Source organism: Carcharodon carcharias, chromosome 23, assembly GCF_017639515.1.
Source record: "Carcharodon carcharias isolate sCarCar2 chromosome 23, sCarCar2.pri, whole genome shotgun sequence".
In the NCBI taxonomy this organism is placed as follows: Eukaryota; Metazoa; Chordata; class Chondrichthyes; order Lamniformes; family Lamnidae; genus Carcharodon; species Carcharodon carcharias.
Window position 1 is genome coordinate 53,091,518 of NC_054489.1, and position 16,792 is coordinate 53,108,309.

Below are 16,792 nucleotides of genomic sequence, written 5' to 3' on the forward strand. Positions count from 1 at the left end.
AAAGTCAGGTGAGCCATCGGTTTTATTCCTTTTTGACTTTTCTGTACTGGTTTGGTACAATACAACTGAGCAACATACTGAGCTATTTCAGACGACAGGTTATGAGCAGACTAGCTGGGGCTTGGTTTCATGGTTAGATATTCCATATTTATTAATCAAATTTAAATTTGACTAGAGGTCACAGAGGTGATGATGCAATGGCCTTTTACCCAAGCTTGAAAGCAAGGCAGCTGTAACATGAGGTTGGCAGTTCAGCCTTCATGGCTGGCATCTGGAGGATTGAACTCATCCAACTGTAATGTACCTTCTGTGGCAAACATCTTCGTAATCTCAGCAGCTGGCCAAGAGTAAATGTAACTTTGAATCTGTAATAAATCTTCAAATGTCTGACTGCAGATTGAATTCATCCTTCACACACAGGCAGAGGGCTTGTGTCTAGCTCACATTCTTAACAGTAGCACGTTAGAGATCACCAGCAGAGTGATGGCAGTGATTATCCCAAGAGGGAAAGTCACCATCAACATTCAGCTACTAAAAGGTTTTCAAAGTATTTTATTTTGGATTTTTTTCCACATCATTAAACTGAGGTGCAAATATATTAACAAAAAGACTTTTTCTAAGACTGTACAAATATCTGAAATTAAAAAGGGATAAGCAACGGAAAAAATCCACTTAAGACACCAAGTTACAGTTTTAAATGAAAAATGAAATTAAAAAAATAGACTACATTTCATACACCCACACGCATACACACCCACAGACACACATTGCATTTTCCATTCGTCAACACTTCTGCTGGTTTCACAAAGTGACAGCAGGCTCTTGGTATCAGTGCGAACTTAAAGGATGCCATCATTGTAAGCGATCAGCATGTGCACTTTACAGAGAGGCTGCCCTGCACTCTATGATGAAATAAAGACAGGGGACAGGGAGGGATGTAAAAATACCTCCATTTACAGCGACTAACTCGCCAAAGCAACACAGTGGCCAGTGCAACCCAAGTGCTGCTTGAAAATTACTGCCATCTCAACTGCTTGCAACTTATGCTGGCCAATCATTGAGGTAATACTTGCCACTGGACTTGCACCCCCAATGACTAACAGGAACTCCTTTTAGGATTAACAGGGGGTTAAAAACAGCAGCACAATTATGAACTTGGTGACAGTGATGGTCAAGTCTTGCATGAGCCGAAGTAGCAGAGGAGGGGGGAGTTGCGCAAGTTCACTTTCAAATCAGTAATAACATTTACATTTAAAAACAAAGCCCCCTGTTTAACATGAATATTGCTGAGGCTGGAAATTAAAAGTTGGTGGTGACAGGTTTCTTTGTAACCCAGTGGTGGGTGACTCCAGCCTACGTCTTAACGTTGGCAAACTGCACCAGACAGACAATGCTCAAAGCAGAAATACAGGTTTAATGTGAGGGAAAGGTCAGGGAGTAGCAGCTCTTGCTCTGAAACCATATTTTGGCTGAGATGGCTTTTACAAGTTGAAGCTCTCATCGCTCTCTGCTGCATGAAGCTGGGTGTCATCAGCATCAGTCATGCTGCTTTCCTGGGATTCATCTGTTCCAGCTGTGAGAACAAATCAGAATTAGTGCCTGGCTCCAGTAATCTGAATCAGTACTTCAGCAGTCTGGTGAACTTCACAACCAAAGGATTTTGAAGGCATCATCAGAACCATCAAATCAACACCCTCAGACCTGGTCAAGTTTCATTGCTGGTCTGGTCCAATATAGTTAAATATATACAGCGAAGGCCAGTTATTGCTAGATGGAGGCAATTTACAAGGGAACAGATGACCCATTCAGCACCTGAAACTTGTTCTGTCATTCAATCAAATCATGCCTGATATGCCCCTCAATTCCATTTGCCTGTCTTTGACCCAGGTCCCTTAATATCTTATGTCTTACACAATTAAGCCAGCATACACAATCCATAACCCTTTACATGAAAAATATTTCCGAGAATGCAACTATTCTATATTCAACATACAAAACAGCCATTTGGCCCATCAAATTTGTACTGGCTCTCTGCTGGAGCAATTTAGCTCACCCCACTCCCATCGCACCAGCCCCTCCATCACCCCCCAACCAAACTTTCACCACAGTCCAGCAAATATTCTCTCTTCAGATACTTACCCAAATCCCTTTCGAAAGTCAATTCCAAATCCTGATTTCACTTCTGAATGATCCAATTTTAGGATTATGCTACATTCTGAGTTAACCATTGAAAGGGCAGTTCTCTCTATACAGTTTGTCTATATCCTATCAATTCTCTTTATTACTTTGAAGACCTCAATCTCAAAAGGATACAAACCAAGTTTATGCAATAAATTCTCAATTCATCCCTCGATCCCTGATATCATCCTGGTGAATCTGACCAACACATCTGTAATTTTGTCACCCATTTCTTATAATATCCTTGGGTGGAAACAATCAGAGTTTGGAGACATGTATATAGAACCATAGAAAAGTTACAGCACAGGACGCGGCCATTTGGCCCATCTTATGCATGCCAGTCCGAGGACACTCAGGTGCCCTTTCTAATCCCACCTTCCTGCATCCAGCCATAACCCTGCAGCTTACAGCACTTAAGATGCAGATCCAGGTACTTTTTAAAGAGTTTAGAGTTTCTGCCTCTACCACCAACTTGGGCAGTGAATTCCAGACACCCACTACCCTTTGTGTAAAAAAGTTCTTCCTCATGTCCCCCCTACACGTTCTGCCACTTATCTTGAATCTATGTCCCCGATTCTAGAATTCTCCACCAAGGGAAACAATTTTTTCCTGTCCATTCTATCTATTCCCCTCATAATTTTGTACGCCTCAATCAAGTCACCTCTCAGCCTTCTTTGTTCTAAGGAAAATAACCCCATCTGCTTCCTTTGCTGTGAAAATGTGTACTTATTTAACTATTCTTCCATTTCTTCATCATCCATTATAGTCTCATCAAAATCAGTCTTTAAAAGACTCACATTCCGCTTGATCACTCTTTATAAGTTTATTCATTGATTGTTCAGCCCAGGTTATTGGGGGTCAATTCATTTCTCTTTGAAGTTTGTCTGACTTAAATGTAAAACTTCGGTCTGTGACTATACCTCAAACTCAAATTCAATCGTATCATGGGCACAATTTACAAGATGTTCCCTTAATGACAGGCTGTTAACTAATTTTGGTTCATTACATTTTGTCAAATCCAATATATCCTTATAATGCTTTCATTATCCATACTTATGCATCCATTGTCAATTACATCACTACTTTCAGGAGGTCTCTAGACAACTCCCAGTTTTGGATCCATTAGTGTTCCTTAATTCAGCCACATGGTGTTTCCACTACTTCATCCCTGACTGAAATCTCTCCTTTCTACTGCTGTAATTTTGTCCTTTATCAATATTACTACTCACCTCTCCTTTCCCAATTTTCCTGTCATGTCCAAAGATCCTCTGGCCTGGATTATTGTTTCCAGTCATACCAGCTTGTAGCCATGTCTCAGTAATGCTTATGGTACAGAAACAGGCCATATGACTTAATGGGTCCCTGTAAGCATTTATGCTTAACACAACCTTCCTTCCAATCTTCTTCTCATCCTAACAGTATATATGCACATATCTTTTAAGCTAAAAATGTACTATGTGCATTTCTGCACAGAACCCTCATCTGGGTAACTGTCCCCAACATTTCTATACATCTGGTTAGTCTTTTTGGCTGACTGGGTGCATTTTATCCTTTGTATTATAGACTGGCTAATATCCCCAGCTTAGGGCAAGGCAGAACTCTGCACAGCTCTGGAGTTTCATTGGGTTTGAATACAATAGGAACCCACACAGTTGACTGAGTGAGAATTAATGAGGAAAATATTTATGGAGCAGTAAGATCAAAACAACCCTTGTTGGAGCTAGTGGGTATAATATTTGATTAATCTGAATAGATGGCACCTGTGTTACAGTATTTCTAATGACTTTGCAACAAACATATTTCATACCAGGGGATATACTTCCAAATCAGAGATGGCCTGCAGTTTCACACCCTTTCGCACCATCTCCTGAACAGGTACTTTCAAGTCATCTGGCAAAGATAGCCGGTGGCCATGCCGTGTCTGGGGCTGAAGGTCAATGTTAGGCCAACAGGTAGAGGTGAACCAATGCTACTTGGCAATCCTTTTGACTGACCGTTGTGCCCTGAGATTTGTAATTACAAGATTATACTGGATAACCAAAGTTAGTTGATAGTAAATGTTTAACCAGAAGGTTGGTGCTAGTTAGGATCTATAGCAGTAGCACAGCATGCTAAAAGTGAACACGCATTTCAAAGGTTCGATGCAGACAAAAGAGTAGCTCAATGTGAAGCATCTTCAGTACTCTGATGCATCAAGGCTAGAATTGCTGATTGAATAGGTAAATGAACATTAATGTTAAATACATCATGTTGGCTTATGCCATAACACCTTGGTCTGATTAGTGTGTACCATGTGTCTACCTAGTAAAGATGTGGAACACTGCAGTGACGCATACTTCATTCCAATAAGCTGATGTACAACAGCACAAGCTTGCACAACAGCACAAGCTTTCTGCTAAAGCTCTTGATCTTGCTATCATTCACCTAGATATTGGGCAGATAAAGGCTCATAAGGGACACAAGGGCAGCTTGTGGGAGCTATCAGTGACACTAAACTACAGCAGAATTGAGTGCAGTCAGGTCAGACAATATTGAGCCAAGAGGGGAATGCTCGTCCATCCCTAGGAAAACCTTAGACATATGCTGACAGAGTGGGAATTTGCAACACATACTTTTTAAAACATGTGTTTTTATTATTGTTCATTTGTCTTTTCAGTTTACTAGTGTTCTCAGGGCAATGAGTATTTTCATAGCATTTCTGGGCTGACTTGGAACCTAACATGTAAGAGGCCATTTTATTTTAGTTTCAGGAAAACCATCAGCATGAAATCAAATACTCCTGATGCATCAGTCCTATTTCACATTGTCCAAAGTTCTCTCGCAATATTCTGAGAATACACCAATACCAACCGGTATCATACTGGTACCCCTCACTAAGCTGTCCATCATTTGTCACAGGCTCCTCATCATCTGGTAAGTAGCGTTTATCAATAGCCTCTTTGATCTGGTTGTTGGCTCCCTTTGGGTCAAGATCCATGGCCCAAGAGAAGTTCATCAAAGCCAGGTGTGTCTGTCCTAACTTCTTGTAAACCTGTGGGCAAGAAAGTATAAATATTGTGAAACTGTGATAGAGGATGAGTTTCTGAAGCCACAAATAGCAAAAAGGGAATTAAATCAGAAAAAAAATTGATGTAGGATATTCACCCAAATATTCCTGTAGGGAGAGATACACATTGGTCTGCTGAAATTAGCAGCGTTAATCAGAAACAGCAACAGGAGAATGCAAAAACAATTTTAACATTTTTTTTCCACGGGATGTTGGTGTCACTGGCAAGGCCAGAATTTCTTGCCCATCCCTAATGGCACTTAAGAAGGAGTGGGGCTAGGCCAGTTCAGAGAACCGATAAGAGTCAATCACATTGCAATGAGTCTAGAGTAGGCCAAATTGGGTTAAGGACAAATTTCACAGAATGGTTACACCACACAATGAGGCCATTCAGCCCACTGTGTCTGTGCTGGTTCTCCAAAAGAACAATTTCCTACTTTCCCACCTTTTCCCTGTAGACCTGCTTTTCAAATAATAATCCAATTACCTCTAAAATGCCTCAATTGAACATGCTTACACCACACTCTCAGGCAGTGCATTCCAACTGCTACCCCGCCTCTGGAGCCATTCTCCCCAAACTTTTCTGCACTCTCTCCAATGTCTTCACATCCTTCATAAAGTGTGATGCCCAGAACTTCTCACAATTCTGCAGTTGATGCCGAATCAGCATTCTATACAAGTTTAACATAACCTCCTCATTTTTGTACTCTATACCCCTACTAATAAAGCCAAGGGACAGAATTTTATCTTCTAGCACCAGACCAGAAATGTGCTCTCCTGCCTTTTCTCATTTCCCACATGGTTGCAATTAATATTTAAGTGCCAGTGGGATGCACAGGAGACACATGCGATTCTGTGGTGGAGGAAGCTTTGCAGTGGTGAATCATGTGCCGCTACAGGTGGGCTATAAAAGAGCCACTCGGATAAACAGGGAGGCTCTGTATCATGGCTAAACTTTCCTGCCCAACTCCATTGCCACAAACATAAGACATATTGAGAGCCAATGGGAGCATGGGTGTATTTTCAAATTTAAATTTCACTTGTAAATATTTCAAGAGCTAAGCATACTGGCACACCTCATGTTTGGAACATGTTAATGTTTCAGGAGTTAGGGACATTTCCTTTATTGTGAAGAAACAATGTTGCATTTTTTGATTCATTCTTTATCAAGTGTTCATGTTTGTGTCCAGTGCTGTATTTGTCATTTTGTGGTAACGGCTGAACTTGCAGGCTCCCTTTCATGCATTATAAAGGATGTCGTCCAAGATCACTCTCAATGGGGATACCTGAAATGTTGCAGGTGAACGCCAAGCCCTCTAAGGGCTCTGCCAGCCAACACCATGTGAAATGAACCCCACATTTGGACAATACTGACACTGCCCTTTAGGCCTCATTTTCTTAACTTACTGTCACAACCATATCCAGGACACCAGGCCCTTCCTGCTTCACTCCTCCATGTGTCCCAACAACCCCCCGCCCCCCCCCACCCCCCACCCACCCCCCGTGTCCACCCTTGGATCCCTCTGCCATCCACCATCCCCCACCCCTCACCATTACTGAGACTGGCTTTCAATCCCTCATTAATTATTTAGTTGAAATTATTAATTCAATTTAAATTCCACCAGCCACTCTGGTGGGATTTAAACTCCAGTCTCGTGGCCTCTGGATTCCTAGCCTAGTGACATTGCCACTACACTATCACATCACCAACAGCGTTAGAAATAGAATCCATCTGAAGGGATGAGAAAAATGTGTTAGCAAAGATGATTTAAAAACAGTATTATAATCATAAAAGGTTTCAACTACCCCAATTAAAATGGCGGGGAGGAGGAGTGAAAAATAAAAGTGTGTACAAAACAACTTTCCACTCTACTATCCAAGTCCCAGGAGAAAACACCATCTGACTTAGTAAAATAAAAATAGATAAGTGTAGGATAGCATCCAGGAAGCAGTGATCAAATAGAGGGTTAAAGTAATGACTGAGCTAGACAATACAAAGACAAGATATGGACAAGACAATAGGTGAGATTGTGAGAAAAGCCAACTATGAAGGAATGAGAATGGAGCTACATAAGGTAACGATAAAAAAATATTAACAGAGGTAGAACGAACAGTGGGTAATAATGGAAAGGGGGCAGCAACAGAAATATTACAATGAAAAAAATAGAAACAAACCAGTCAGGAAGGAGATGCTATTGATAAGTAAAGCGGTGGGGATAAAATAGAATCTAAAGAAAAGGGTAGACACAAAGTACCTAAACAGTAAGTTCACCAGTATGGTTGGGGAGGGTTTAAACTAAATTGGCAGGGCAATGGGCACCAGCATATGGAATTAGAACAGAGGAATAAGTTGCATAAAGTGAGTAGTTGGGCAGCACAAGAGAAGAAAGTCATCCCACATTAGATAGGAGAGGACTAAGACCAAAAGGAATGCAAAGAAAAGATTACAATGCATGTATGAAAACATATCAAATGCCGTGAATAAGGCTAGTGAGCTACAAGCACAAATATCTGTGTGGGAGAATATGATGTAGTGGCAACAATGGAAACATGGAGACTGTGTGCTTACTATATACAAGGAATGAAGTGTTCAGAAAAGCTATAGAAAAATCCTAAAGAATATGTTCCAAAAGTACATAAGTAATAAAGAGGGAATTAAAATCAGGATAGGGTCACGAAGTGATGAACAAGCTAAGCTCATAGGAGGTGATAGTTACTCAGGTTCCAGTGGACAACAGCACAGGTGAACTGGTAGACAACAGTGAAGATAGAAAGGACACAATAAATCAATTAGCCAAATGAGGACAAGGCCCAAGAACATGATGAACTACATCTGCAGATACTCAAAAGAAACTAGAGGAGAAAAAAGCAGATACTAGCATTCATGTTTACAAAAAATAGTTCCAGAAGACTGGCCAACAGCAAAGGTAATGATCATCCTCAAAAAAGAATGAGAACATAAAACCAGCGAATTTAAAATCAGTCATAGGAAAGATACAAGAATCTTTGCTGAAAGGTTAGTTTACAAAACATCCAGAGACAGAGAATAAAATAGTCTAAGAATATCTAAAAAGGTCATGTTTAATCAACCTTGTTATATTCTTTGAATAACAAAGTATAGACAATGACAATGCCAGTAAGTGGAATTTCAGAACGGCTCTGATAAGGTACCATAACTTGCATTTTTATAGCAGCTTTCACAATTTCAGAATATCCCAAATCACTTAATAAGTAATGAAGCATTTTTGAAGTGTCGTCAGTATAATAATGCAGGAAACCCAGCAGCCAATTGGCGCACAAGGTCCCATAAACAAAAATGAGATAAATGAAAAAATAATATGCTTCAGTGATGCTGATTAAAAGATAAATATTGGCCCAAGAACAACTCTGTGCTTCTTCCAACAGTATTAGGGGATCTAGTAGGGTCTTAGAGTGTTTAACGTCTCAACTGAAAGATGATACCTCTGACAGTACAGAGCCCACTCAGTACTGCACTGAAGTGCCAGTCGAGATTACCGGCTCAAGAATTAGGAAGAGATTGATACAGGCGTTTAAAATCATGAAATATAACTAAGTAAAGGAGTAAATAAAGAGAAAGTGTTTCAAATGGCTGAAGAGTTTATAAACAAAAGGCACAAATTTAAAGTGATTGCCAAAATAACCCGAAACGACACAGGGCAAAACTTTTAAGCAATGAGTTAGGGTTTGGAACACATTGTTTGATAGGATGGTAAATATAAAATGAATTTGGAAGCTTTCAAAAGGAAATTGGATAAAAGCTTGGAGAAAAAATTGAAGGTGCATGGGGAAAAAGGAGGGTGGAGTGAGACTGCTCATTGAAAGAACTGGTGTGGACTTGATGAACTGAATGGCTTGGTCCTATGCTTTACTATTCGGTGATGACAGCTCTCTGCACTGGGACTTGAGCCCATCAGTTTCTGACTCAGAGGTGGAGTCAGAAACCACAATGAATTACAAGTTGAAAGCTGGCAACAAAACACAAAGCAGGGGTAGGAGTTCAGGGAAGTCTCTTGCACTGGCAGAAAGTGAGAACAATTTAGAGTCAGAAATCAGAGGAATGGTATCCAAATTTGCCATTGAGCAAGATTGGGGCTATAGTTGATAAACAACCAGGAAATGTTCTTTACCCTGCCTGAAAGTTCTTGTCTGTAAGATTTCAGCTGTGCAACTTATCCACTGTTTTATCTTGATCTCCACACACAGGGAACAAATCTTTTTTTTAAAAATGATTGTATTTCTAGGCAGTTTCTCCATTTAATATTTATTTGCACCCACAAATCCCTACATTACTAATGATGAGAAGACAACATATGAAGTCTTCCAGGGTTGGTTAAACGCTGCCAGTTAGACTCTATTTGATGGTCGGAGCTACCAACATCAGTTATCGGATCAAGTATTTCACAATTCATTCCATGTCTCCAACTCTTCAACTATGTTTCAAATAATGATGAGAGGGGGCAAAGAAGAAAACAGAGAAAGCAAGCACAAATGCTTCTGAAACATGACAAAAGTCAAATCTCTCACCTTTCCTATTAGGAAATAAACAAGTGATTCTTTGGGGACGATTTGTTTCAGTTCTTCAAGCTCCTGTAAAGCTGCCTGATGAAAAGAAGAGATGTCACAGGAAACTGAAGCCATGGTGACCCAAAATAATTCACAGCACCTGTATAAAAACCAGCACAACATACTTACCTTGTACTTTTCATTTGCAAATAAAATGGAGGCTCTGTGGAATTTGCATAGAGGGTTTTTTGGGTCTATACTAATGGCTTTATTTAGTGTTTCAAGTGCACTCTCAGACTTCTTTAATGCATGCTGGACCTGTAAAAAAAAAATCCCATGGATAGTTAGTTTTCTGAACAAATCACCAAGAACACAAGAGCAGAATCCTAGACAATATTTCAACTAGGGTTCAATCAAACGTTGAACAGACAGACAGGCCTCAGTTTAAGGGTTCAGTTCCTGTAAAGAACCCACAGCATTAAAGAGCAGAGATGTCTCCCATTTCCTGGTCAACATTCTTCCCTCAACCACATCTCATCTGCTGAGATTTTAATTTTAGTACACACTTTCAATTTTATGACATGTGTGTTTGTACAGTGACACCATTCTTGCTCCTACAGAGCAGGGCTGGTACTGCCAGAATAGAGGAGAAAGTTCAGGGATGAGAGTTGACATTGAGCAAAGAATTGACTGAATTACAAAATATTATCCTGTGTCTCTGGGTTCGCAGCTGGGGTTTGGTTACCTGGAATCCCAATGGCCATTTTAAACAGGCAAGCCTGAACATTACATCTTACTGTGCCATTTCAAAGCTGATCCCTGCCCTGTCCTCATCACATGTCTAAACACACCCTTCCAGCAGGGTCTACTATTTAACAAGCAGAATTTGGAAACCTCCCTAAACTAGGCCCATTGTTCTCTCAACCTGCTTCAAATTGAATGAAGTGAAATCACTGGGGAATTTCAATGAAAAATAGGATTTGTGGAAGATACTGCACTGCAGTGTCAACTGGGATGGTAGATTTCAGTATCATTTAGTGAAGTAGCTTATGATTGGTTAAGTGGCACAGCAAGTTCCCAGGTCACACGAATGTGAGCAGTCTTCACAGCAGCAGACACAGCTGGAGTCTGCAGACTGTGAAACTAGTGAGCATCCAGTTCTTGCACAACCTGCATTTATACATATTTATCAGACAGCACTAAGTGGAAGCAGGAACCATGGCGATTTTTCCCTCTCTATCCTGGTGCCAAAGTCAACTGCAACATCCCAAAGCACTGACAATTTAGCACGTGCCAGGTACTGAACCCAACAACATGTAGTCCCTGTGACTTGGTGTTAACCCGTGGAATTACACTGCCGATGAGGCAATCAGGGATAATCCCCCTTTTACTGCCCTATGAGAGTGATAAGGCAGAGGCTTGTGCCTCTCATTTCCAGACACCTGAACAGTCACCTGCAGGTAGTCAGATGGTTTCTTGAAGAAAGGATGAAAAAAGTCAAAAGGAAATGTGGCTGAACTCCATAAAGGCTGTGTGCAAAGCTTATTTTCATTTTGGTGTTTTGTTTTATTGCAAAATCTCCATTCTACTCTTCCAGTTAAGTGTTCCAACACTGCACTGCCCTAGTAAGAATCAATTTTGCAACAATAAAATCCCATTACCAGAGCTCAAGCGCCATTATAGAACAGTGAAGATTATTCCTTTACTCTCACATTTGTAGTCTGCTGGTTTTCATTGCCAGCTTGTGTCCTGATTACTTGCAAAGAAACCCCATGTGCTTGATCCAAAACACCACTTTCCCTTACAGTGCAATAGTGTTAGACTCATCAGCTGTTAAACCAGTCAGCTAACTGGTATGGTTCAGCTGCAACAAACAGCTGTAGGAGGACATGCCTGCAGGCAGGAGGCCCAAGCTTTTTCTCATAGCAATGATAGTGCTGGTAGCAAATATCAAATGCAGAGCATCTTGTACTTTCCTCCCCTAGTTTTTCCTGTATATTCTATTTAGTATTAAAGGTGTTGGTGGGCAAAATACCAAAATACCAAATTGTTGTAAAAACCCACCTGGTTCACCAAAATCCTTCAGGGAGGGAAACTCTGCCATCCCGGCCTGATCTGGCATTTATCACTCCTGATATGCGATTCACTCTTAACTGCTCTCTGAAATGGCCCAATAAGCCACTCGGTTCAAGGGCAGCAAATGCTGGCCTTGTCAGTCACATCCCAATAAAGTATACATTTTTTTAAAAGTCATGTGCATGAGATTGACAGACAAATTTCAGATGGTCAATGATGCCTGCAAAACAGCTGTGATTGACATAGAATTTGATTGGTTGAACACTGACATACCATCTCTACAAGAGACCAGGCTCACTGAGAGCAGATCACTGAATAAAAACACTACCTATTCATCTGTTAGAGGAAGAGTTCAGAGAAACCCTGTGAGCAAGGTCTGGATGATAGAACCTCTCAAGTATTTGAGAATGTATCCTCTTTATCAGAATTACTTTTTTTTTAAATTATTCATCCATGGGATGTGGGCGTCCCTGGCTAGGCCAGCATTTATTGCCCATCCCTAATTGCCCTCGAGGTGGAGGAGATGAGCTGCCTTCTTTTACCACCTGCACCACATGGACTGCAGCGGTTCAAGAAGGCAGCTTACCACCACCTTCTCAAGGGCAATTAGGGATGGGCAATAAATGCTAGCCTAGCCAACGACACTCACATTCCATAAATGAATAAAGAAATACACAAACAGGGCCAGTTAACCTCAAGAGTATCCATGCTCCAACGCTGTACTCCACTTCTGAGGCAAAAGATCAGTTTTGAGGAGCTTGACACTGCAATCAACATAATCCCTGAGTCAGAACATCTTTACCTACCCAGGGATTTCAACACCAGAGAGAAAGTGGACCAGGGGGCATCGCCCTCCTGCCTCAGACATCATGGCCTGAGAAGGATAAATGAGAAAAGACAGGGACTACTTTATTTTTGTTGCTACCATGAGCTTTGTATAACTAACACCTTCTTTCAGAACAAACTGTGCCACAAGGTGTCCTGGGGTCATCCAAGATCAGGGCATTAGCACCAGCTGGATCTGATCACCACGATTCATAACTCTCCAAGCAGCATTTAATACATGCCGGTACCACAGCGGTAACTGTGATTCAGATCTCTGCTGTGCGCCAGGGGTTAGCATGCAATCCTCCAAGCTTTTTCATCCAAATCATAAACGTTGTCCTCGTATCAACATCAGCCACACTGCCTACTCAGGCAAAAGCCAACAGTTCTGCAACTCAATTGAATAGGCATTCAACGACATTCCCATAGCGTGCAGAATCGAAATGGAACATACTTCAAGGCATTAACTACAATTCAGCACTGTCGACATAGGAAGCAAGAAGGGAAAATGCCAACTGGTTCGAGGCTAAAATCATTATGATGGAACCTGCAGTTGAAGCCAAGCAATCCAGTCTCATTAGTTATGAGAAAGATCCAAGTGAGAAGACTCTGACTGCACCGAGAGCTGCTCGAAATAAAGTTCAACAGATTGCCAGGCAGTGTTTCAATAACTACCGGTTACAACTCTGCCAAAATATCCAGATGTCCTTCGACACAGGGAATGTGAGGAGCATGTATGATGGGATCAAAAAGGAAACAGGTCTATCAGCAAAGTAAATGCCTCCATTGAAAACAAAGGCAGAGATCATCATGACTGACTACAATAAACAATTGTCTAGGGGGAACTCTGTCATCGAGGAAGCTCTGGACGCCATGGAGAGTCTGTCTGTCGTGGTAGAGCTGTATATAGAACCCACAGGTGGAGGAGCTTAGCAAAGCTATTGACTCACTTGCCATGGGCAAAGCTCCAGATGTTGATGCTATATCGCCTGAACTTATCAAGCATGGGAAACCGGCACTGCTGCAGCATCGAAACAAGCTTTTTCATCTCTGTTGGAGGGAGATGGCAGTGCCCCAGGATATGCGTGGTGCAGTGATTGTGGCCCTGTACAAAAACAAGAGCAACCACAGCAATTGCAACAACTACCAAGGCATATCCCTGCTCAGGCTGTGGGAAAAGCATTTGCCTGTGTTGCCCTCGTCAGACTGCAGATCCTGGCTGAACCTATCAACCCCGAATCCCAGTGTGGTTTCAGAACTGAAGGACCTACAATTGACAGTTCAGCAGCTGCAAGAGAAATGCTGTGAACAAAGGAGACCATTATACATTGCCTTCACCAATCTCACTGAGGCATTCGACCATGTGAGCAGAGGTATGTAAGCTGCTGGAGAAAATTGGCTGCCTGCCAAAACTGCTCAATGTGATCTATTTCCATGACATCAGCTATGACAGGACAATATCATGGCCCTTTGAGGTCCACAGTGGGGTCAAACAAGGTCATGTTCTGGCACCGAATATGCTTTGGCATATTCTTTTCTTGGCTGCTTTCATATCCTTCAGGTAATCTACAAAAGATGCCTACTTACATACCCAAACTGACAAAGCTGTTCAACCTCACTCACCTGGGATCCAAAACAACGGGGTGCCGGGTCTTCAGAGAGTTGCTCTACGCTGACGATGCCGCACTAAGATTCCATCCTGAGGAACACCAGCAGCAGCAAATGGGTAGGCTCTTTCACGCCTGTAAAGAGCTTGGCTTGACCATGAACATCAAGACGACAAATATCATGGTCCAGGATGCTGCCAGACCGGCACTATCAGCACTGACAATATGACCCTGGTGGTTGTTGATAGCTTCCTATCTGGGCTCCACACTCACCAGCAATCCGTCACTTGATGCTGAAATCAACACAAGCATCACAAAAGCTGCAGCTGTTATGTCCAAGCTGAGTAAGAGAGTGGAGCAACAGCAACTTGACTGAGAACACCAAACTGCAAGTCTACCAAGCCTGTGCCCTCACCACACTCTACTGTGCTGAGATCTAGACAACATATGCTAGACAGGCAAAAAGACTGAACAGTTCCCACCTTTGCTGTCTCAAACGTATTCTTGGCATCTCTTTGCAGGACAAGGTCACCAACTCTGAATTTCCTGGAACATGCCAATTCCATCAGCATACACTCAATGCTAAGCCAATGATGTCCACGCTGGCTCTGTCATGTTCATCAGATGGATGATGGCTGTATAACCAAAGGCCTTCTGTAGGGTGAACAGGCCACTGGATCATGACCTCTTGAGTGTCCATTTCTCCACCATAACGACCCCTGCAAGTGAGATATGAAGATGGCGGACATTGACACTGACAACTGGGAGACAGTCGTTGATGGCTGTAACCTCTGGAAGGGCATTGGAAGAGGAGAGCAAAAACAAAAAGCTCAGCTGGTCAAGAAGGGGGTCCAGAGAAAACAGAGGCCAGTGAATTGTGCACCTTCTCAGCCCACTGTCTTCCTCTGCAGCAAGTGCGGCAGAGACTTCCATGCCAGAGTGGGGCTCCTGAGCCACACCTATGCTTAACATAGGGTTGACTGGCCAACATGGCGCAAACAATCATCTTACAAGACGGAAGGTTGCCACTGATGATTTACCTGACAATGTGGAAAATTGCACAAATTGTATACAAAAGGCAGGACAAATCCAATCTCACTAATTCTCGCCCCATCAGTCTACTCTCACTCATCAGCAAAGTCATGGAAGATGTCATTAACAATGCCATCAAGAAACACCTACTCAACAATAAGCCGCTAGCTGACAGGTCAGTTTGGGATTTGCCAGGACCACTCTGCTCCAGACCTCAACGCAACCTTGAGCCAAATATGGACAAAACAGCTGAAACTGAGACAAGGGCTACTGCCCTTGACACCATGTGTGGCGTCAAACAGTCATAACAAACTTGAAGTCAATGGGATTTGGGGGGGGAATTGGTAACTAGTTGGAGCCATACTTAGCAGAAAGGACGTTGCCAATCAACACAGCTCCAGGACATAGCTGCAGAAATTCCTCAGGGCAGTGTCCGAGGCCCAACCATCTTCAGGTGTTTCATCAATGACCTTCCTTACATTACAGGGTCAGAAACAGGAATGTTTACTGATGATTGCACAGTATTCAGTTCCATTCACAACTCCTCGGATACTGAAGCAGTCCAAACATGTATGCTAGATCTAAGCAACATTCAGGCTTGGACTGATAATTAGCTAGTACCATTCTTGCCACACAAGTGACAAGTCATGACCATTTCCAACAAGAGAGCATGTAATCATGTCCTCTTAACGTTCCACAACATTATCATCACCAAGTCCCTCACTATCAACATCCTGAGGGCTACCATTGATCAGAAACTGAACAATGACCAGCCATATAAGTAGTCTGACTAGAAGAACAGGTCAAGAGACTGGGAACTCTGCAGCAACAACTCTCCAAAGCCTGTCCAACATCTACAAGTTTGGAGTGTGATGGAATATTGTCCACTTGCCTAGGTGAATGTGGCTCTAACAACACTCAAGCAGCTTTATATCACCCAGGATAAAGCAGACTACTTCATCGGCACCCGACTCACGTTACACAAAAACTCCCTCCATCAAACTCCCTCCACCACTGTCACACTGTGGCAGCAATGTGCATCATCAACAAGATTCACTGCAGCAACTCAAGTCTTGAATGACAGCACCTTCCAAACCTCTATCCCCTTGGAGAACAAGGGAAGTACAAGCGTGGGAACATCACCACCTATGAGTTCCGCAAGTCAGACAACATCCCAACTTGGAACTATATTGGCCGTTCTTTCATTGGTAGGTCAAGATCCTGGAACACTCCCTAACAGCACTCTGATGTACGCACACCATATGGACTGAAGCTGTCCAAGGCGGCAGCTCACTACGACCTTCGCCTTGTCAATTAGAGATGGTCAATATGCTGGCCTTACCATTGACAACCAAATCACAAAACAAATATAAAAACTTACAGGTCACAAAAGTGAAGAGACAGGGACAAATTCTCAAATAGTTACTGCTTCCAGACATCAAAATAGCAGTTGGCATATTTGTAACTTGTGGAAATTATCACCAACAAGGCTCATTTTACTACA

The 16,792-nt window shown here is 42.2% G+C and overlaps 1 protein-coding gene across 5 annotated transcripts in view; it reads right to left on the reverse strand.

The window, feature by feature from the left end:
* Window positions 1-537: 537 nt before the first annotated feature.
* cdc27 (cell division cycle 27) overlaps window positions 538-16,792 on the reverse strand; it is a 119,202-nt gene continuing 102,947 nt past the window's right edge. For all 5 annotated transcript variants that reach the window (XM_041173235.1, XM_041173237.1, XM_041173236.1 and 2 more), the window contains 4 exons: window positions 9,938-10,066; window positions 9,770-9,844; window positions 5,029-5,209; window positions 538-1,573 (listed from right to left, as the gene is read on the reverse strand). In XM_041173235.1, coding sequence (XP_041029169.1) covers window positions 1,482-1,573; window positions 5,029-5,209; window positions 9,770-9,844; window positions 9,938-10,066 — 477 coding nt within the window. In that variant the 3' untranslated portion in view covers window positions 538-1,481. The remainder of the gene's footprint in view (window positions 1,574-5,028; window positions 5,210-9,769; window positions 9,845-9,937; window positions 10,067-16,792) is intronic.